Here is a 23,558-nt window from a genome sequence, read left to right as displayed (position 1 = left end):
TTCTGGATTGAGCCTGCCCAGACTACCACTGACTCCTTCCACTTCTCTGGGTGGTAGAATCTTTCCCAGGCAGTGTACTATGAGGCCAGTTTTGAAATTTCACACTCAGGTGGGAAGTACAGCTGCTCTTGAATAAAGCGAGCCTGCCCAGCCACCCCAGACCAGCCAGTTGGCCAAGGTGAGGTTCAGGCCATGAAACAGCAGATCACTATAATAAACCTGACTCAGTGCCCTTTTAGATCCAGAGAGGAAACCAACATGGCTGTGGTACCATAGGGAAAGAAGCGTGGAGAGAGACTGTTCTTGTGTTCCAGGCAGCTCAGGTATTTCAGGAAGCAGGGTATGGGTCAAGCTGGGAGAGAGGTCTACCCTGCTATCATATACTTGCGTCTAGAACCCAAGTATCTTGTCATCTCAGAATTCTCCCCTGTCTTTAGAATATGGTTCCTGGGCCTGAGTGTGGTGGCTCATACCTGTAATCTCAACACTTTGGGAGGCCAAGGTGGGAGGATTATTTGAAGTCAGGAGTTCAAGACCAACCTGGCTAACATAGTGAGACCCCCACCTCTTTCTTTTTTTTTTGAGATGGAGTTTCACTCTTGTTGCCCAGGCTGGCGTGCAGTGGTGCACTCTTGGCTCACTGCAGCCTCTGCCTCCTGGGTTCAAGCAGTTCTCCTGCCTCAGCCTCCCAAGTAGCTGGGATTACAGACGCCTGCCACCACTCCCGGCTACTTTTCTGTATTTTTAGTAGAGACAGGGTTTCACCATGTTGTCCAGGTGGGTCTCGAACTCCTGACCTCAGGTGATCCACCCCACCTCAGCCTCCCAAAGTGCTGGGATTACAGGCGTGAGCCACTGCGCCCGGCGAGACCCCATCTCTAAATAAAAAAAAAAAAACAATGGAATATGGTTCTTGCATGCACTCCCACAGCCCGTTTCTTTACCCCCAGTACATTATAGATAACATCCTCTGTTACAAAGTACAATTCAGTTTTGTTCAGTAAGCGTTATTGAAAGACCTGCTCTCTGTTAAACTAGGCTATGCACATGGGAAGATAGATGTGGAGCAGAAATAGTCCCTGTACTCCTAGAATAGGTGTAGAAGATGTTTTGTGCTATCAAAAAGTAACACAGTGAAACCCTGTCTCTACTAAAAATACAAAAAAAAAGTAGCTGGGCGTGGTGGCAGGCGCCTGTAGTTCCAGCTACTTGGGAGGCTGAGGCAGAAAATCGCTTGAACCTGGGAGGCAGAGCTTGCAGTGAGCCAAGATCACGCCACTGCACTCCAGCCTGGGCGACACAGCAAGACTCCATCTAAAAAAAAAAAAAAAGTGAGATTCCTTCCAACCAGGGAGGAAGGAGGGAGCGTGAAATCAGAGAAGGGTTAATGAAGGAAGAGGCAGCCTTGAAGGGTAAGTAGGACATTAATAGATAGAAGTACAGTGCATTTTAGGGCATTCCAGGCAGTGGGAACAAACAGGCTGAGCACGAGGCCCAGAAGCGGGAAAGGAGTATATGGTGTGCCCAGGAGCAGTTTGCAGTCCGGTTAGGGTGGAGTGGCATAGAGTTAGGGGAAGGAGTATGGCAGAAGAGATGTAACGGGCCTCAAAAATATGTGTAGGGGCCGGGCACAGCGGCTCATGCCTGTAATCCCAGCACTTTGGGAGGCTAAGACCAGGAGTTTGAGACCAGCCCGGCCAACGTGGTGAAACCCCATCTATTAAAAATACAAAAATTAGCCAAGTGTGTTGGGTGCCTGTAATCCCAGCTACTCAGGAGGCTGAGGCAGAAAATCACTTGAACCTGGGAAGTGGAGGCTGCAGTGAGCCGAGATCATGCCACTATACTCCAGCCTGGGTGACAAAGCTAGAGTCCATCTCAAAACAAACAAACAAACAAACAAACAAAAAATATATATATATACACGCAGGGAGGCCAGGTATAGTGGCTCACACTTGTAATCCCAGCACTTTAGGAGGCCGAGGCAGGAGGATTGCTTGAGGCCAGGAGTTTGAGACCAGCCTGGGCAGCGTATGAAGATCCCATCTCCATAAAAAATAAATAAAATAAATAAAAAATAAATGTTGCCAGATAGAATGGAAGAACTTAGCAGTGGACTGGATATGAGAGGCAGTATAAGAAGTGGTCAAGGATGTAAGCTTTGAGGTCACATAGATCTGATCTCAAAGCTAGGCTCTGTGTTGACTTTAAGCAAGATATTTTAACCACTCTAAGTCTTTGGTTTCTTATCTGTAAAATAGGGGATAGTAATAGTACTTATCTCACAGGATTGGTAGGAGGATTAAATGAAATAATGCTAATGTGCCTTAAATACCTAGCCCAGAGCCCGTAAGTGCCCCACAAGTATTAGCTGCTACAACTATTTTTTAAACAATTATATTGAGATATAATTCATATACCATACAATTTGCCTATTTTTATTGTGTAGTTTAATGTTTTTGAATAAAGTGAGCCTGCCCAGCCACCCCAGACCAGTCAGTTGGCCAGGGTGAGGTTCAGGCCATGAAACAGCAGATCACTATAATAAACCTGACTCAGTGCCCTAGTGTAGTCACAAGACTGTGCAACCATCACCACTATTTAATTCTAGAACATTTTCCTTATCCCCAAAAGAAACCCCCATACTAATTAGTGTCACTCTCCATTCTTCCCTGTAGCCCCTAATCACTAATCTACTTTCTGTGCCTATTCTGGACATTTCATAGAAAGGGAATCATATACTATGTGGACTTCTGTTACTGGCTTCTTTTACTTAGCATGAGGTTTCCAAGATTCATCATGTTGTACCATGTATCAGTACTTCATTCTTTTTTATTACCAAATAATATTCCACTGTATGGATAGACTACATTTTGTTTATTCATTCTTCAGTTTATGGCTATTTGAGATGCTTCCACTTTTTGGCTGTTATGAATAATGCCATTTTATTTGATTTTAAATTAATTTTATTTATTTATTTTTTTGAGGTGGAGTCTCACTCTGTCATCCAGGCTGGAGTACAGTGGCATGTTCTTGGTTCACTGCAGCCTCCATGTCCTGAGTTCAAGTGATCCTCTTGCCTCAGCCTCCCTAGTAGCTGGGACTACAGGTGTGTGCCATCACACCCAGCTACTTTTTATATTTTTAGTAGAGACGGGGGTTTCACCATGTTGACCAGGCTGGTCTCAAACTTGTGACCTGAGCTGATCCACCCACCTTGGCCTCCCAAAGTGCTGGGATTACAGGTGTGAGCTACTGCACCTGGCCAAATAATGCCATTATTAACATTCATGCACTACAAGTTTTTGTGTGAGCATATGTTTTCATTTCTCTTATGTATATATCTGGAAGTGGAATTCCTGGGTCTATATATGATAACTCTGTTTAACCTTTTGAGGTAGTGCTACACTGTTCTCCAAAGTGACTCCACTACTTTACATTCCCACCAGCAACATGTAAGTATTCCAATTTCTCCACAGCTTTGTCAACACTTGTTATTGTCCATCCTTTTAAGTATAGCCATCTTAGTGGGTGTGAAGTGGTGTCTTGTGGTTTTGATTTGTATTTCCCTAGTGACTAATGATGTTAAACATCTTTTTTTTTTTTTTTTTTTTTTTTTGAGATGGAGTCTCGCTGTCTCGCCCAGGCCGGAGTGCAATGGTACGATCTCAGCTCACTGCAACCTCTGCCTCCTGGGTTCAAGTGATTCTCCTGCGTCAGCCTCCCAAGTAGCTGGGACTACGGTCCCCTGCCACCACATCCGGCTAAGTTTTGTATTTTTAGTAGAGATGGGGTTTTACCATATTGTCCAGGCTGGTCTTGAACTCCCAACCTTGTGATCTGCCCGCCTCAGCCTCCCAAAGTGCTGGGATTACAGGCGTGAGCCACTGTGCCGGCCTGATGTTAAACATGTTTTCTTGTGCGTGTTGGTTATTTGTATATCTTCTTTGGAGAAATGTCTGTTCAAATCCTTTGTCCTTTGCCTTTTTTTTTTTTTAAGATGGAGTCTCGCTCTGTTTCCCAGGCTGGATGCAGTGGCGCGATCTCGGCTCACTGCAAGCTCCGCCTCCCGGGTTCACGCCATTCTCCTGCCTCAGCCTCCCAAGCAGCTGGGACTACAGGCACCCGCCACCATGCCTGGCTAATTTTTTTGTGTGTTTTCAGTAGAGACGGGGTTTCGTGGTGTTAGCCAGGATGGTCTTGATCTCCTGACCTCGTGATCTGCCTGCCTCATTTTTTAATTGAGTATTTATCTTTTTATTATTGAACTATAAGAGTTTTTAATATATTCTAGATACAAGTTCCTTATCAGATACATGATTTGCACATATTTTCTTTCATTATGTGGGTTGTCTTTTTGTCTTCTTGGTGATATTGTTGGCAGCACAGAATTTTTAAATTTTGATGTAGTCTAATTTGTCTAGACTATGCTTAAAATCTAAGATTCAATAACAGAGTGGTGATGCCATTAACAAGGTTATGAGATACAGAAGGGAAGGGTAGGTGTTTCAGGGGTGGGAAGTACCTAGGCAACAGAAGGTAGTTAATTCCATTTTGGATATACTGAGTTTTAGGTGCAGAGGAGACAAACAGAGAAAGAGATACCAAACAAACATCTGGCAATATAGGTGGGTGTGGAGGAAAGAAGTCTGGAGATGAAGGAGCATTAGGAGGCATCCTCTTAGAAGTAACAAGTGAAGCTATAGAAATAGATGAGATCCACCCCAATGGGGAAGGCATCTAAGAGAAAAGGGGGACCTAAAACAGCCCCCTGAAGATTACATATTTTGGGGAGTGTGTGGAGGAATGTTTAGAGGGAAAAACAGAGTAGTGCTATGTCATGGGGCCAAGAGAACGTGTGTCAAGAAGAGAGATGTGGCTGGTAGCGTTACACAGGGCAAGGAGTAGAGTGGGAAGGATAAGGAAGAGGTATGGGAGGCCAGGCTCTGTGGCTCATACCTGTAATGCCAGCACTTTGGGAGGCCGAGGTGGGTGGATCACCTGAGGTCGGGAGTTTGAGACCAGCCTGGCCAAAATGGTGAAACCCTGTCTCTACTAAAAATACAAAAATGAGCCAGGCATAGTGGTGTGTGCCTGTAGTCCTGGCTACTAGGAAGGCTGAGATGGGAGGATCGCTTGATCCCGGGAGGTGGAGGTTGCAGTGAACTGAGATTGTGCCACAGCACTCCAGCTTAGGGCAACAGAGTGAGACTCCAATTCAAAAAAAAAAAAAAAAAAGGAAGAGGTATGGGAAGAGGTCACTGAGGGCCTTCAGTAGGACTGTGGGGTAGCAAATCTGGACTGTGACTGTCAGAGTGAGCAGGAAGGCATCATCAAGCAGTATTAAGTAGTTTTAAACTAGGAGAAAGTGGAGTAGCTCAGCAGAAATGCTGAGTGACAAAAAGATTTTTTTTGAGACGGAGTCTCGCTCTGTTGCTAGGCTGTAGTGCAGTGGTGGGATCTCGGCTAACTGCAACCTCCATCTCCCAGCTTCAAGTGATTCTCTTGCCTCAACCTCCTGAGTAGCTGGGACTACAGGTGCACGCCACCACGCCCAGCTAATTTTTGTATTTTCAGTAGAGACGGGGTTTCACCCTGTTGGCCAGGATGGTCTTGATCTCTTGGCCTCGTGATCTGCCCTCCTTGGCCTCTCAAAGTTCTGGGATTATAGGCGTGAGCCACTGCGCCCGGCCACAAAAAGTTTTTTTTTTTTAAGACTGGGAGTGAGTGTCTAAAGGGAAGGAGAAATGAAAGATTCAATGGGAGGGATTAATTGATGGGACAAAGTCTTTTTTTTTTTCCTTTTGAGATGAAGTCTCGCTCTGTTGCCAGGCTGGAGTGCAGTGGCATGAACTTGGCTCACTGCAACCTCCGCCTCCTGAGTTCAAACTATTCTCCTGCCTCAGCCACCTGAGTAGCTAGGATTACAGGTGCCCACCAGCACGCCCAGCTAATTTTTGGTAGAGACGGGGTTTCACCGTGTTGGCCAGAATGGTCTCGATCTCTTGACCTCATGATTTGCCCGCCTTGGCCTCCCAAAGTTCTGGGCCTACAGGTGTGAGCCACCGCGTCCGGCCCATGGGACAAAGTCTTTACAGATGGAAGAGACTGAGTGGAAGAGTTTGTCTTCCCAAATTAATTTTACCACATCACTGTTTTTGTTGGTTTGGTTTGGTGGTGTTTTGTTTTTTAAGGCAAATTTCCTAACATCCTTTAGTACCGTATTTGGGGCATCAGTTTGGGAAATGCTGGTCTAGTCGAAGAGCATCTCAAGGTCAGGGATCTTATTCATCTCTGAGTTGTGACCATGGAACATAATAGTAATGATGATAGGAGGAGACGGACAAAGTAAGGAAAGGAAGAGCGTTCATAACCCTGACCTGGGAGGTGAGGCAGTAAGCATGGTGTGGGTACAGGTGGAGATGGAGGAGAGAAGCCGAAATTCACAGTCAGTGGCCCCCATCATCCTGTCAGCTGTGCAGGAGACACAACCAACTCCCTAGAGCATATGGGATGGAGGTGCCACTGTCAGCCTTTTCTGCCCTCATTCTTTTTTTTTTTGAGACGGAGTTTCGCTCTTGTTGCCCCGGCTGGAGTGCAATGGCACCATTTTTGCTCACTGCAACCTCTGCCTCCTGGGTTCAAGCAATTCTCCTGCCTCAGCCTTCCTAGTAGCTGGGATTACAGGTGCCTGCCACCACACCCAGCTAATTTTTTGTGTTTTTTTTTTTTTTTTTTTTTTGAGACAGAGTCTCGCTCTGTCACCCAGGCTGGAGTGCAGTGGCCGGATCTCAGCTCACTGCAAGCTCCGCCTCCCGGGTTTACGCCATTCTCCTGTCTCAGCCTCCCAAGTAGCTGGGACTACAGGTGCCCGCCACCTCGCCCGGCTAGTTTTTTGTATTTTTTAGTAGAGACGGGGTTTCACCGTGTTAGCCAGGATGGTCTCGATCTCCTGACCTCGTGATCCGCCCGTCTCGGCCTCCCAAAGTGCTGGGATTACAGGCTTGAGCCACTGCGCCCGGCCCATTTTTTTGTATTTTTTAGTAGAGACGGGATTTCACTATGTTGGCCAAGCTGGTCTCGAACTCCTGACCTCAGGTGATCCACCTGCTGCAGCCTCCCAAAGTGTTGGGATTATAGGCGTGAGCCACCATGTCCAACTCTCTGCCCTCATTCTTTCACTTGGGTTTTTAATATACACACAGGATATGAATACCTTGACATTGCAGACATTCAAGTAGCACACCCTTGCTGATCTTTAACACTATTTTTTGCATTTCCAGTTGATGCTTTCTGAGTGGTTAATTGACGTTCCTTCAGATTTGGGGCGGGAATGGATAGTGGTCGTGTGCCCTGTTGGAAAAAGAGCCCTTATCGTGGCCTCCAGGGTGAGTAACTGTCTGCCCCCTATGCCGGTAGGCCTGGTCTGTAGTGGGAGGGATTTTTTGTTGCTCCATTTTCCTCATCCACCACAACAGCTGTGCCTGGAGTGCAGCTTGAAACACTGTCCTGCAGGAAGGATTTGTTGAGAGTCATCTTTGGTCCAGTAACATTCCTGCACAATGAGGAAGCAAGAGGGTGAGGAGACCTTGAGGTCTAATGAGAATGGTAACTTTCTCTCCACGCAGGGTTCTACCAGTGCCTACACCAAGAGTGGTTACTGTGTCAACAGGTTTTCTTCCCTTCTGCCAGGAGGCAATAGGCGAAACTCAACAGCAAAAGGTACCTACGTAGAGTGTCTACTTATTAATCAGTAAAAGACAGTGTAATGTGCTTTAAAGACCCACTTTGATAATTTATCTTTGTTTTTTTTGTTTTTTGAGACGGAGTCTCACTTTGTCGCCCAAGCTGGAGTGCAGTGGCACAATGTTGGCTCACTGTAACTTCCACCTCCCGGGTTCAAGTGATTCTCCTGCCTCAGCCTCCTGAGTAGCTGGGATTATAGGCGTCCGCCACTGCACCCGGCTAATTTTTGTACTTTTAGTAGAGACTGGGTTTCACCATTTTGGCCAGGCTGGTCTTGAACTCCTGGCCTCAAAGTGATCTGCCCACCTTGGCCTCCCAAATTCCTGGGATTACAGTTGTGAGCCACTGCACCTCACCTGAAAGCTTATCTTTGAAACTACATGTAGACACCATCCTGGCCCCTGGACCAGGAACCTCCCCTTCAAGGTCAAGCCTCCTCAGGTACAGAATAAATGCAGTCCCATGAGGCCTGATGGTCCATAAATTCCTGAATTAAGGTCAACATGCCTTTGGACTTCTATTACGAGACAACAGATGCAGATTTGGGGGGAAATGTCCCTTGGAGAATACCAAGCTTTATAATGGTACAGTCAACTGATGCTGGTGCTTCCCTGCCAAACTCCCTTTTCTCCTTTCTCATTGTTGTAACCTTAGCTTCTTCCTTCCCACTGGGCCTAGCTGAGTGGGCTAAGGTCATGGAGGAGAAATAACTTACCCATGGTTATTCAGGCAGGAATTGACAGATCTGGGCTTGCTTTCTTCTCTACCTGCTCAGGCTCCTTTGGAGGTTCCTCATGTCCTCTGTACTGAGCCCAGACTTCTCTTTTTTATTTTTTTACATAGTCTCACTCTGTGGCCCAGGCTCAGGTTCAGGGGCATGATCACAGCTCACTGCAGCCATTACTTCTCAGGCTCAAGTGATCCTCCCACCTCAACTTCCTGAGTAACTGGGACTACAGGAGTGCACCACCACGCCCGGCTAATTTTTTGTACTTTTGGTAGAGATAGGATTTTGCCATGTTGCCCAGGCTGGTCTGGAACTCCTGGGCTCAAAGCCATCTGCCTGCCTCCGCCTCCCAAAGTGCTGGGACTACAGGTGTGAGCCACTGCACCCGGCCTAGATCCGACTTCTTTACTGGCGTTTAGTGCCTTTCACATGCAGGCTTTGTCCCCCCATCCTATGTCTTCCCTACTTCTTATACCCACCTTCTGTTCAGCTGACTTGCCTCCCCTCATGTGCCCAGTTCATTCTGCCTCTGGGCCTTTGCTCATGCCACATCAGTACTTGGGTCTGAAATGCCCTCTCTTCACCTCTCTGCCCTGTTGTTTAAACCCTCCTGGTCCCAGAAGACTCTATTTGTATTGCGTCTCTCCCTTGAACATTTCCTGCTGCTCCAGACTTCTCTTTCTGGAACTCCTGTTGCTGTTAATATGAGCTCTGTAATTTAACTCTTAGTTCTTTCTTCTGTGATCATCTTATCCCCTTAACCAAATGGTAACTTCCTTAAAGGCAGAGAATATTTATAGTTAATATTCCCTACATAACACAGTGCCTATGATAGAAACTTAAAAAGCAGTTGTAAACTAAAATGGAAGATGACTTGCTTTTAAACCTCTCTGAGGTGAGTAAATGTGCCAGTTTATCTAAAACTTCAGAATTCTCACTTTGCTTAAGGTTTGCCTTGATCCGTCTTGTGCTGTCTTACCCCAAGTCACCATGAAGCTGTAGCTGGTAGCCAGGCAGGGTTCTCTCCCCAGTGAATCCTTAGTCCTTAGTGCCAGTGACTGCTGTAAGCACTGAGGATTGTTGGACTGGAGCCTCTAGGATGGGGCTCCCTAAGTTGTGGTGGAAGGAACCTGGTTGGAAGAAGAACTCTGTGCTAACTTTCTGCTTTGTGTCCCCAGACTACACCATTCTAGATTGCATTTACAGTGAGGTAAACCAGACCTACTACGTTCTGGATGTGATGTGCTGGCGGGGACACCCTTTTTATGATTGCCAGGTAGGGATGGATCCTCCCCTCATGGCTCTTCCTGTCTTCTCCTCTCCTCCCGGGAAAACAGCTCAGCATGTGGGTTTGGTACGTGACCAACTGCTTGGTGTGTACAGGATGTGGTATATCAAGAACATTATCTAATGCTCCCTGCATCTTTGAGTGTGTTTAAATTAGCTTAGTTTTAAAAGAGAAATAGGAGGAACTAAGAGAAACATGCAGTTTTTGAGACGAGGAAAGAGAGAAACGGCAGGGGTGTAGGCTGGGACTTGGTAGCAGCTGCAACCGCCCCCTTATCTCTCTCCAGAGTATGGGAGGATTTCTGGCAGTGAAGATTGTGGGGCAAGGGGGTGGGGGTGCCACCTTGTGCAGGCAGCCCCAGGAAGAGAAGGTGGAATTGAATGTAAGTCACCATCTACTAGACTCCTGCAACCTCCACTCCTTCACCAACCACATCCTGACCCTGAAAATGGCAGGGCCTCCTTGGTATGACCCAGAACCTCAAATCTCAAAGGTTAGCTCTAGGAGGAGACTTTTCAAGTGAGGAGAGGCCCCAATATTCTCCCCTTTAGTTTCACCATACCCCCAACATTTTACTATTGCTGATTCTTAATAGGTAACAGCAGCAGTCATCAGGTGAGGCTGAGTGAGCCCCACAGGCCTCCATCCCTGTTAACAACACTCTCCCTATCATTGTCCCAGCTGTATAATAGTGGGTTTGGGGATTTTGGTACTTCCTTTTGCTCCCTGTCAATTAGTTTATTATAGTGGTTCTCAATGTGTAGTCTCCAGACCAGGCATTCAGAACGTTGTAAAAATGCACATTCTCAGACCTGCTGAACCAGAAGCCATGGGCCCGAGGCTGATGTGTGAACAGGCCTCCAGTGATCTTCATGCAGCCTGTCGCCATAGTCTGCTTCTTTCTAAGCCATTCCTGCACACTAGGTTTCTAAAACATGCTAGGTATTGGTAGTCAGAATTCTAAAGTGCATCTCATTCAAACAATAACAATCAAGATGTAAATTGCTAAGCGCTTTGTGCATTAGCTCATTAAATCCCTTACAATACCTCCTTATTGTAAGGTAAGTACTATTATTATCCTTTTTTTTCCTTTGAGACGGAGTCTCGCTGTGTCGCCTAGGTTGGAGTGCAGTGGTACGATCTGGCTTACTGCAACTTCTGCCTCCCGGGTTCAAGCAATTCTCCTGCCTCAGCCTCCTGAGTAGCTGGGATTACAGGCACTTGCCATCACACCCAGCTAATTTTTGTATTTTTGGTAGAGACAGCGTTTCACCATGTTGGCCAGGCTGTCTTGAACTCCTGACCTCAAGTGATCCACCTGCCTTGGCCTACCGAAGTGCTGGGCATGAACCACTGCACCCGGCCTGTCCTTGACATATAGATATGGAAGCTGAGATGTTAAGAAGCACAGGTCTTAAGTACCTTGCCCAAGTGCAGAATCAAGCCTACAACTCAGAACATAAATTCAATCTAGAACATATTTTGCTTTAATTCTGCTGAAGGATATTTTATTACATGTATTCACAACCTACAAATTTGGTAACTAAAACCAAATATATTTTTATAATTTAAACAAAAGACTATATGTGTCTTTTTAAATTTCCAAAAGTGAAATAATTTAAAAGAATGAAGAGGCCCGGCAGGTGCGGTGGCTCACGCCTGTAATCCCAGCACTTTGGGAGGCTCGAGGTGGGGAGATCACAAGGTCAGGAAATCGAGACCATCCTGACCAACATGGTGAAACCCCATCTCTACCAAAAATACAAAAATTACCCTGGTGTGGTGTTGGGCGCCTGTAGTCCCAGCTACTTGGGAGGTAGGAGAATCGCTTGAACTCAGGAGGTGGAGGTTGCAGTGAGCCGAGACCGTGCCATTGCACTCCAGCCTGGGCTACAGAGCAAGACTCCATCTCAAAAAAAAAAAAAAAAAAAATTAGAATGGGGTGTTTTTGTTTATATTAGAGTTTGAAATGGAAAGTATTTCATCTTTCTGTTTCCCTTCTCTGTGGCAGACTGATTTCCGATTCTACTGGATGCATTCAAAGTTACCAGAAGAAGAAGGACTGGGAGAGAAAACCAAGCTCAATCCTGTAAGACCTGGTGTTAGGATCACAGAGTTCCTTATGGGGAGTAGTGTGGATTGGTCTGTTATCTAAATATAATCATTATGTATAAAATGATCTTTTTTGAGGCAGCATGGTATAAAGGGAAGAGTATCAATCATGTAGATCTGAATTCCATTTTTGGCTTTTATTACTAATTTAATATCCTATGTTCTCACTCATAATTGGGAGCTAAGCTATGAGGATGTAAAGCCTTAAGAATGATACTATCAACTTTGGGAACTCTGGGGAAGGGTAAGGGAGGTGAGAGATAATCGGGCACAGTGTACACTGCTCGGGTGGTGGGTGCACCAAATATCAGAAATCACCACTAAAGAACTTATTCATGTAACGAAACACTACCTCTTCCCCAAAAACCTATTGAAGTAATAATAACTAAAAAAAGACTCAAAATAATTATTACTAGGTTAAGTTAATAATCTCACTTACCCTTAGATTTTCCATCTGTAAAATAGGATAATAACATCTAATTTACAGGGTTGTTACAAGAACCGAATTATTATATACAAGTCTTCCTAACATAATACTCATGGTAGGCACTCAGTAAATAATGATTGATGGCTGGGTGCAGTGGCTTATGCCTGTAATCCTAGCACTTTGGGAGGCTGAGGCAGGCGGATGAGGAGGCCAAGGTAGGTGGATCACTTGAGGTCAGGAGTTTGAGACCAGCCTGGTCAACATGGTGAAACCTCATCGCTACTAAAAATATAAAAAATCAGCCAGGCATGGTGGCGCTTGCCTGTAATACCAGTTATTTGGGAGGCTGAGGCAGGAGAATCACGTGAACCTGGGAGGTAGAAGTTGCAGTAAGTTGAGATCGTGTCACTGCACTCCAACCTGGGCAGTCAAGACTCTGTCTCAAAGAAACAATAAAAATAGGCCAGGCGCAGTGGCTCACGATTGTGATCCCAGCACTTCGGGAGGCTGAGGTGGGCAGATCACTTGAGGTCAGGAGTTCAAGACCTGCCTGGCCAACATGGCAAAACCCCGTCTCTATTAAAAATACAAAAATTAGCTGGGCGTGGTAGCATGCTCCTGTAATCCCACCTACTCAGGAAGCTGAGGCAGGAGAATCGCTTGAACCTGGGAGGTGGAGGTTGCAGTGAGCTGAGATCATGCCATTGCACTCCAGCCTGGGTGACAGAGTGAAACTCCATCTCAAAAAAAAAAAAAAAAAAAAAAAAATAGAATTCTAGTTCATTGGTTCTCAAACTTGAGCGTGCATCAGCAGCACCTGGAGGCCTGGTAAAACTTAGACTCCTAGTCCTCACTCCCAGGGTTTCTGATTCAGTAGGTCTAGGGTAGGATCTGAGAATATGCATTTCTAACAAGTTCTCTGGTGGTACTACTACAGCTGGTTTGGCACCCACACTTCAAGAACCACTGCTCTTGTATCTGAGCAGAGATTGCCTTCCTCTATTCAGCGCCTTCATTTTATAGATGAGAATATAGGCTCAGAGAGGGGACTGCCTTCCTCAAGGTCTTACAGTCCAGTGTGATCACCCAGGCATCTTGCTATCTACTCAGTGATTTAAATATGTGACAGCTACTTTCAGGGCATTTTATTAGCCCTGCAGATTGGTATTTGCTTGGATTGCTTACAAAAAATGTTAAAGACAAGGGCTGGACGCGGTGGCTCACGCCTGTAATCCCAGCACTTTGGGAGGCCGAGGCAGGTGGGTCATTTGAGGTCAGGAATTCGAGACCAGTCTGACCCACATGGCAAAACCCTGTCTCTACTAAATACAAAAACAATTAGCCAGGTGTAGTGGTGCATGCCTGTAATCCCAGCTACTTGGGAGGCTGAGGCAGGAGAACCACTTGAACCCAGGAGGCAGAGGTTGCAGTGAGCCAAGATTGCGCCACTGTACTCCAGCCTGGGCAACAGAGCGAGACTCCATCTCAGGGGAAAAAAAAAATGTTAAAGGGAATTAGACAACCAGTTATAGGAGAATAAATATGATCAGTACTTTCAGTGATGTTATTATCATATAGGTCCTGGAGGAACATGCATTGAGGAATGGGAAGGCTGCTCTCTCTAAGACACTCGTTTAAGTGCTATATGTATATTATCTCATTGAATCCACACAGCAACCCTATGAAGTAGATATGTGCTGTTATTATCCCATTTTACAGATGGGAAGATAGAAGTATATGGAGGTTACATGATTGGCAGACTGAGATTCAAACCCAAGGAATCTGACTTTAGAGTTTGTTGTTCTAATCACTTTGTTATGCTGCTTCAGTCTAAAAACCCTTGCAGGTGTGAAAAGGATTTCACTAGCCCTTTATTAGTGGTAGCTGTCATGAGGCCAAGAGAATAACACACAACCTTTCAACCTAGTATAATACGGTGGTTCTCAGTTCTGACTGTATGTTAAAATCAATTGGAGAGCTTTTTTTTTTTTTTTTTGAGACAGAGTCTCGCTCTGTTGCCCAGGCTGGAGTGCAGTGGCTCAATCTCGGCTCACTGCAAGCTCTGCCTCCCGGGTTCACACCATTCTCCTGCCTCAGCCTCCTGAGTAACTGGGACTACAGGCGCCCACCAACACGCCTTTTTGTATTTTCTAAGCTAATTTTTTGTATTTTCAGTAGAGACGGGGTTTCACTCTGTTAGCCAGGATGGTCTCGTTCTCCTGAACTCGTGATCCGCCTGCCTTGGCCTCCCAAAGTGCTGGGATTACAGGCGTGATCTACCCCGCCGGGCCCACTAGAGAGCTTTTAAAAAAAATACCTGGGCCAGGCACAGTGGCTCACATCTGTAATTCCAGCACTTTGGGTGGCCAAGGCAGGTGGAGTGCCTGAGCTCAGTAGTTCCAGACCAGCCTGGGCAACATGGTAAAACCCCATCTCTACAAAAGAAATACAAGCAAAAAAAATTAGCCAGGCATGGTGACATGTGCCTATAATCCCAGCACTTTGGGAGGCTGAGGTAGGTGGATTGCTTGAGCCCAGGAGTTTGAGACCAGCCTGGGCAACACAGCAGAACCCCATCTCTACAAAAAAATACAAAAACAGATTAGGCATGGTGGCGTGCACCTATAGAGTCCCAGCTGTTTGAGAGGCTGAGGTGGGAGGATCACTTGAGCCCAAGAGGTTGAAGCTGTAGTGAGCTGTGATTGTGCCACTGTACTCCAGCCTGGGTGAAAGAGTGCAGCCCTGTCTCAAAAAAAATAAAAAACAAAAAAACAAAAACCTGGATCCCACCCCAGACCAGTTCAGTCAGAATCACAGGGTAGGGTCTGGGCATCAGTAATTTTTTTTTTTTTGAGACAGAGTCTTGCTCTGTTGCCCAGGTTGGAGTGCAGTGGCACAGTCTCAGCTCACTGCAACCTCCACCTCCCAGGTTCAAGCGATTCTTCTGCCTCAGCCTCCCAAGTAGCTGGGACTATGTGTGTGCGCCACCATGCCTGGCAAATTTTTATATTTTTAGTAGAGATGGGGGTTTCACCATATTAGTCAGGCTGGTCTCGAACTCCTGACCTCATGGTCTGCCCTCCTTGGCCTCCCAAAGTGCTGGGATTATAGGTGTGAGCCACCACACCTGGCCAGCATCAGTAATTTTTTTTTTTTTTTTTTAAGAGACGGAGTCTCTGTCGCTCAGGTTGGAGTACAGTGGCGCCATCTCGGCTCACTGCAAGCTCCGCCTCCCAGGTTCACGCCATTTTCCTGCCTCAGCCTCCCGAGTATCAGTAATTTTTAAAAGCTCCCCAGATGATTCTTGTGGATTAAAGAAGGTTGAGGCTGGGTACAGTGGCTCATGCCTATAATCCCAACATACTGGGAAACTGAGGTGGGAGAATCCTTGAGCCCAGGAATTTGAGGATGCGGTGAGCTGTGATTGTGCCAATGCTCTCCAGCGTGGGTGACAGAGTGAGATCTCGTCTCTAAAACAAAAAAGGGGGGAAGATTGGGAACCATGACCTAGTAGTTAAGAGAGTAAGTAGAGGGGAATTGGTAGAGAAGGATGAGACTGAAAACTTTTTTTCTTTGTTTTTTTGTTTTGGCGTGGTTTAGTTTGGTTTGGTTTGGTTTTTGAGACAGGATCTGGCTCTGTCACTCAGGCTGGAGTGCAGTGGCGCGATCTCAGCTTACTGCAGCCTTGACCTCAGGCTCAAGCGATCCTCCTACTTCAGCAGCCTCCCAAGTAGCTGGGACTACAGATTTTTCTTCTTTGACAGAGATTTTCTTTTCTTTTTGCTTTTTTTGAGATGGTGTCTTGCTCTGTTGCCCAGTCTGGAGTGCAGTGGCATGATCACAGCTCACCACAACCTCCCCCTCCCGGGTTTAAGCTATTTTCCTGCCTCAGCCTCCCAAGTAGCTGGGACTACAGGCACATGCCACTATGCCTGGCTAATTTTTGTATTTTTAGTAGAGATGGGGTTTCACCATGCTGGCCAGGCTGGTCTTGAGCTCTTGACCTCAGGTGATCCGCCTGTGTCTGCCTCCCAAAGTGCTGGGATTACAGGTGTGAGCCACTATGCCCGGCCTGACAGAGATTTTCAATTGCTTGGGCCAATATCATTTATAACATGTACTAATTCCTTGTTCTAATTTCTATTTCAGTTTAAATTTGTGGGGCTAAAGAATTTCCCTTGCACTCCCGAAAGCCTGTGTGATGTGCTGTCTATGGATTTCCCTTTTGAGGTAACGAAACCATTGTCTTTATTGCCTTGACATGATAATAGGCTGCGGAGAGACTTAGTTACACAAAGTCTTAAAATATTCCTTGATTGTGCTGTGTCAAAGCATCAGAAAGGGACTGAAAGCTGATTCTGGAGAAAGGATGTACTTGCTGCCCTTCAGAGCCTGAGCTCCACCCCTGCTGGATAAGTCAGAATGCTGGCACTGGAAGGGCCAGTGGACAGCTCGTCCAACTCCCTCATCTTACAGATGGAGACCCTGAGGCCCAGACAGGAGCAAGACTCCCATGCCTAGATCCTTCTTGTGTGCCTCTTCCTACTGCAAACTGAGACCCAGGTCCCTGGTTTGACTGTCGTGACTGCTTATAAAGTGAAAGGGCTTCTGTGACTGAATGCCCCCAACAAATGTCCAGACCCCCTAATCCTTTCATCACCAAGGAAGTTGGCCCCTGGGGATGGGAGCACTTGCTGAGCAGGCACATGAATCAGGTGACTACCTCATTCCAGTTTGCTCAGGACTCGCCCTGTTTTAGCACTGAAAGTCTCACAGCAGCCGGGCATGGTGGCTCACGCCTATAATCCCAGCACTTGGGAAGGCCGAGGCCGGTGGATCACTTGAGGTCAGGAGTTCAAGACCAGCCTGGCCAACATGGCAAAACCCCATTTCTGCTAAAAATACAAAAATTAACTGGGCATATTGGCACATGCCTGTAGTCCCAGCTACTTGGGAGGCTGAGGCAGGAGAATCGCTTGAACCCGGGAGGCAGGGAGGCAGGGAGGCAGGTTGCAGTGAGCCAAGATTGAGCCACTGTACTCCAGCCTGGGCAACAGTGCAAGACTCTGTCTCACAAAAAAAAAAAAAAAAAAAAAAGTCTCACAGCCCCAGAGGCTCCCAAGTCCTCGACAGTCTTGTCAGCCTCAGAACCTGCAGTTACCTTCTCTAGGCTCAACAAGCACATTTTCCTTTGCCCATCATTCCTTTAAAAATTCTGCCTTAGCTAGGCACAGTGGCTCACACGTGTAATCCCAGCACTTTGGTGGATCACCTGAGGTCAGGAGTTCAAGACCAGCCTCGTCAACATGGTGAAACCCCATCTCTACTAACATAACAATACAAAAATTACCCAGGTGTGATGGCACATGCCTGTAGTCCCAGCTACTTGGGAGGTTGAGGGAGGAGAATCTCTTGAACCCGGAGGCGGAGGTTGCACTGAGCTGAGATCGCACCACTGCACTCCACTCCAGCCTGGGCAACAAGAGTGAAACTCCGTCTCAAAACAAATTAGAAAAAAACAAAAACTGCCTAGTCACTGCAAGCATTTGCTTGAACTGGATTTAATTTTGTATAAGGATCACAGCTTCCCGAATGAGGAAATGGCAAAGGCTGAGTTGCCAGCATTTCTGGGAGTCAATTAAGAAGGTGGTAAGAATACCATCTTTATTTATAACCCTTATGCCCCAGTGACAATAAATGCTTTTTAGAGATGAGTCACTGAATCATAGAAAATAAAATGTGGAGGAGGTCTTCCCGTTGAGAAAAACTGTTTCCCAGAACATGGCTCACAAACAATTTAGGGGGAGGTTTAGGCAACCAGCGGTAGCCAGGGGAGCAGGGCATCTGGACAGCCTGTTTTCCCTGTACACAGCAGTCTGCTGCCTCCAAAGGGCCTGTCCAGTTCCTCTGCTTTTCATTCCATGCACAGAGCTCATCCAATGCAACACAGACCCCTAAGTGGTGGAAAGTCCATGGAATCTAGGGACAGAAGACCAGAGTTCAAGTTGAATTCCTGCTTCCTACTCACTGTGTGTTTTAAGGAGGTCCTCAGAACTCCCTGAGTATGAGCAGCCCCCTCTCTCAGACACCGTCATGGGTAAGATAGTGAAATAGTGGGCAGGAAAGCACTTTGTAAACAGGAAAGTGCTATTTATGTTTTTCTTTTCTTTTCTTTTTCTTTTTTTGAGACAGCGTCTTACTCTGTCACCGGGCTGGAGTGCAGTGGTGCAGTCTCAACTCACTGCATCCTCTGCCTACTGGGTTCAGGTGCCTCAGCCACCTGAGTAGCTGGAATTACAGGCATATGCCACCATGCCTGGCTATTTTTTTGTATTTTTAGTAGAAATGAGGTCTTACCATGTTGCCTAGGCTGGTCTCAAACTCCTGAGCTCAAGCAATCTGCCTGCCTCAGCCTCTAGAGTGCTGGGATTATAAGCATGAGCCACCACGCTCAGCCAATGTTTTTATTTTCTCAAATTTAGTTTTCTAGGCCATTTCTTTATTTAGAGAAAGTGCATGTGTGAGAAGCTGGGACTCTTTCCTCTTTCAGTGACCCAGAAAAAGGAGTTGGACCACAAGAGCTGCCCTTGTGTGTATAGGCTCTCCTGGAAACATGTGGCCCCAGAAGTCATTTTGATCCTGAATTTCCTCCCATCTTATAGGTAGATGGACTTCTCTTCTACCATAAGCAGACCCACTACAGCCCCGGAAGCACTCCCTTGGTGGGCTGGCTGCGTCCCTACATGGTGTCAGATGTCCTTGGTGTAGCTGTGCCAGGTGGCCCACTGACCACCAAGCCAGACTATGCTGGGCACCAGCTCCAGCAGATTATGGAGCACAAAAAGAGCCAGAAGGAAGGCATGAAGGAGAAACTTACACACACGGCCTCTGAAAATGGGCACTATGAGTTGGAGCACCTGTCTACTCCCAAGTTGAAGAGTTCTCCCCATAGCCCAGAACACCCTGGAAGCCTCATGGAGAATTAAAGAGGGAAGCCTCCTTAACGAGCCACAGGATGGTACCCGGCCCCAAAAGGAATCCTGGGGAGGAGGACAGTGACAACAGGTGACTTCATTCTTTAGAGTGAACTTTCCAAAGCCAGTCTGGCTGGAAACCGCTTATCTATAATCTGAAATGCTGGCTCAAACAGTTATGGGGAGATTCCCAGATTGGGTAGCATTCAGATTGATTTGAGCAGCTCCTACTGTGATAAGTGTATCCCAGATCCACAATGTAAATATATGTGATTTGTAAGAAAGAACTGGTTTGTGGTTCTTAAGCTTTAGATAGCCATGAATCTCCCCTTCCGACCCCAGTCCTCTGGGCTACTTCAGCCATGGCTGTTCAAGTCTTGGCCCGTTTCACTCTTTTTAGACTCAAAGATTCTGCTGAGTTTCCAGTTGCTGCTGCTGAAAGGTTTTACCAGGAACTGCAATTCTGGGTATTTGAATATGTTCCCTCTTCTGAGAAGACAAGTGTGATTTTCTTTGGTTTAGACATTGCCAGAGATAAAATGCAAATGGAGTTCATTCACTCCTTCAGCAAACATTTGTGCCTACCAGGAGATAAGCCTTGTCCTAGGCCCCTGCCGAGTAGAGGGTTTATGGAGGTGGACAGGACTTAGTCCCTGCCCTTGAGGAGCTCACACTCCCATGAGAAAATAAGCCCACCAGGACAGTTTGGGAGAAGATACTGGAGAGAGATAGGAGGCTTTAGTTTTTGTGTCATGGATGAAGGGAGCTAAGAAAAAACTTTGAGCAGGCAAGGTCCCTTGAGATTTGTAAACTGGAGCTCTTTGGCAGCTGTGAGAATGGAAGATTGTGTTGGAAACTAACTAATTAGTTTCTGCCTTGTGTTCAGGAAATGGATCCCACTTCCTGTGGCTTCAGTCGGCTCCCACATTGCTTCCCATCTTTCTAGGACTCTGTCATGGATGCAAGTACTTCACCATTCCCTCCAGCAGCACTAGTGTCCTGTGGACAAATTTTCACAGGGGTCCAGGTCAGCTCTTGTCTGACATGCAGTGGTCCCTTTGTGTTGATTAGTTCTGGGAACAGATTTGGGCAGAGGTAGTAGTTATTTGGAGCCTGATTACACAACTTCAGTACATCCAGTGGAACTAGTCTCAGTGTCGGCTCTTAGAGAGCTGCTCAAGCTGACCTTGTAAAATTGGAGAAGGAAGATTCCTGCCTCCCACCCTCATCCATTGATGATCCTGGCTGCAGATTCAAGCATTTGCCTATATCAATAAGCTCTTTCCTGAATTTAGGTCAATTCTGCAATAGGAACATTGTGTTCCTCTTGCCAAGCAGCATGTTGTAGGTGCCTAGACATTTAGTCTCTGTTTGATAATTTTCTGAGCACTCTAGTCTGTGCTGTCAGCAGCCAACCGTATCAGTTCAGGAGCTGTTCATGCTAGTGTCAATAGTGACTTGGCCACGCCGTATTCAGAAATAATCAGGTCTGGAAGGACTGCTTCCCCAAAGGGCGCACTCTGGAGGCAGTGGCATGAATCAAAGGATATATCAGCCAAAATTATCAACAAACACAACTGGAATTTTTTTTTTTTGAGACGGAGTCTTGCTCTGTTGCCCAGGCTGGAGTGCAGTGGCACAATCTCTGCTCACTGCAACCTCCTCCTCCCTGATTCAAACGATTCTCCTGCCTCACCCTCCTGAGTAGCTGGGATTACAGGCACCTGCCACCTCGCCTGGGTAATTTGTATTTTTAGTAGAGGTGGGGTTTCACCATGTTGACCAGGCTGGTCTCGAACTCCTGACCTCATGATTCACCCTCTTCAGCCTCCCAAAGCGCTGGGATTACAGGCATGAGCCACTGCACCCAACCCACATCTTGATATTTTTGAATGGTAGCTTGAAGGACCTATCTCAGAGTGCCCCTTACATTTTTAACTGAGGAGCCAGTATTATCTATTGATCATTGAATAGCAGTGTGTCCCCTGGTCATATTTCTCTCACTCTCTGTGTGTCTTTTTTATTGTTAATGTAGAGATAGAGTCTCACTATGTTGCCCAGGCTGGTCTTGAACTCCTGGGCTGAGTGATTCTCCTTTGCCCTCCCAAAGCACTAGCATTTCAGGTATGAGCCACCACACCTGGCCACCTGTTTTTGTTGTTGTTGTTGTCGTTGTTTGTTTTTGAGATAGGATCTTGCTGTGTCACCCTGGCTGAAGTGCAGTGGTGTGAACACAGCTCACTGCAGCCTTGACATTCTGGGTTCAAATGATCCTCCTACCTCAGCTTCCTGAGTAGCTGGGACTACAGGTACACACCACCATGCCAGGTTGATTTCTTTCTTTTTTTTTTTTTGTAGTTTCTGTAGAGATGGGCTTTTGCCATGTTGCCTAGGCTCTACCTGGTCATATTTCTTTTTTTTTTTTTTGAGATAGAGTCTCACTCTGTCGCCCAGGCTGGAGTGCAGTGGCATGATCTCAACTCACAGGAACCTCTGCCTCCTGGGTTCAAGCAATTCTCCTGCCTCAGCCTCCTGAGTAGCTGGGATTACAGGCATGTGCCACCATACCTGGCTAATTTTTGTATTTTGAGTAGAGATGGGGTTTCTTCATGTTGGTCAGGCTGGTCTCGAACTCCTGACCTCGTGATCTGCCCACTTTGGCCTCCCAAAGTGCTGGGATTACAGGCATGAGCCACGGCACCTGGCCTCCACCTGGTCATATTTCTTTAGGGATTATCAAACCAGCTTTTGCCACCTGTTTTAAAGATGGTTGTGTTGGCTAGGCATGGTGGCTCATGCCTGTAATCCTAGCACTTTGAGAGGCTAAGGTGGGCAGATCACTTGAGCTCAGGAGTTTGAGACTAGCTTGGGCAACATGGCAAAACCTTGTCTCTAAAAAAAATACGAAAATTAGCCAGGCATGGTGGCTAACGCCTGTAATCTCAACTACTTGAGAGGCTGAAGCAGGAGGATCACTGGGAGGTCAAGGCTGCAGTGAGCTATTATTGCACCACTGTACTCCAATGTGAGCAACAGGGTGAGCCCCTGTCTCAAAAAAGGAAAAAAAAAAAGATGGTTGTGTTATAGGTTGCTATGACTGCATATTAGTTTTCTAGCCAACCCTCTAAACAGCACCCAGTTTCTTTTTGTTGTTATTGTTTGTTTATTTCTTTTTCTTTTTTTTTTTTTGAGACAGAGCTTCACTCTTGTTTTCCAGGCATGGAGTGCAATGGTGCAGTCTTGGCTCACCACAACCTCTGCCTCCTGGGTTCAAGTGATTCTCCTGCCTCAGCCTCCCGAGTAGCTGGGATTATAGGCACGTGCCACCACGCCCGGCTAATTTTGTATTTTTAGTAGAGACGGGGTTTCTCCATGTTGGTCAGGCTGGTCTCGAACTCCTGGCCTCAGGTGATCCACCTGCCTTGGCCTCCCAAAGTGCTGGGACTACAGGCGTGAGCCACTGCGCCCAGCCCCAAGTTTCTTTTTATTGTGGAGTCATCTTCCCATGCAATATATTTGAGTGGTGCTATAGTCTGGGAAAACTACCTTCCCTTAGTCAAGTGTCAGGTTCATAACTCAAGACGGGCCAATCACATTCTCCTCCCACCTCAGCTCCCAAGTAGCTGGGACTACAGCCAGCATGCCTGGCTATTTTTGTATTTTTTGTAGAGACGAGGTTTTGCCATGTTGCCCGGACTGGTCTTGAACTCCTGGGCTCAAGTGATCCACCCATCTTGGCTTTCCAGAGTGCTGGGATTATAGGCATGAGCCATGACACCCGGTCTCTAACTGATACTATTGCCATGGCCTACCTTGCTTGCCTTGGCAGGAGGGCCAGCTTGGCATGAGTTAGCAAAGAACCACTATTTGAGATCACCTATTTTATCTCAAGTACTGCTGGAACCCATGCACCTAGAAAAGACCAGAGTTTTCAACCAGTAGATCCAGAATAAGTAGTCTTATTGAATCAAAGGATATATCAGCCAAAATTATCAACAAGCACAACTTGATATTTTGAATGGTAGCTTGAAGGACCTATCTCAGAGTGCCCCTTACATTTTTAACTGAGGAGCCAGTATTATCTATTGATCATTGAATAGCAGTGTGTCCCTGGTCATATTTCTCTCACTCTCTCTCTTTTTTTGTTGTTACAAAAACTGCCAGCTCTTACAGTGATTATAATATTTTACCACACCTATGTATTTACAATCTTTTTTTTTTTTTTTTTGAGATGGAGTCTCGCTCTATCGCCCAGGCTGGAGTGCAGTGGCCAGATCTCAGCTC

General features: G+C 46.5%; 1 protein-coding gene across 6 annotated transcripts in view; it reads left to right on the top strand.

Moving 5' to 3' along the window:
• SNUPN (snurportin 1) overlaps positions 1–19,561 on the top strand; it is a 30,112-nt gene extending 10,551 nt beyond the window's left edge. For all 6 annotated transcript variants that reach the window (XM_017854800.1, XM_017854795.1, XM_017854797.1 and 3 more), the window contains 6 exons: positions 7,284–7,388; positions 7,629–7,722; positions 9,652–9,749; positions 11,773–11,850; positions 16,450–16,530; positions 18,963–19,561. In XM_017854800.1, the coding sequence (XP_017710289.1) occupies positions 7,284–7,388; positions 7,629–7,722; positions 9,652–9,749; positions 11,773–11,850; positions 16,450–16,530; positions 18,963–19,286 (780 nt within the window). In that variant the 3' untranslated portion in view covers positions 19,287–19,561. The remainder of the gene's footprint in view (positions 1–7,283; positions 7,389–7,628; positions 7,723–9,651; positions 9,750–11,772; positions 11,851–16,449; positions 16,531–18,962) is intronic.
• The last annotated feature ends 3,997 nt before the right edge of the window (positions 19,562–23,558 follow it).

Source organism: Rhinopithecus bieti, unplaced genomic scaffold, assembly GCF_001698545.2.
Source record: "Rhinopithecus bieti isolate Rb0 unplaced genomic scaffold, ASM169854v2 scaffold_39856, whole genome shotgun sequence".
NCBI classification, from domain to species: Eukaryota; Metazoa; Chordata; class Mammalia; order Primates; family Cercopithecidae; genus Rhinopithecus; species Rhinopithecus bieti.
The sequence above is the reverse complement of the archived record's forward strand: the minus strand, read 5'-3'. Positions and strand labels throughout refer to the sequence as shown.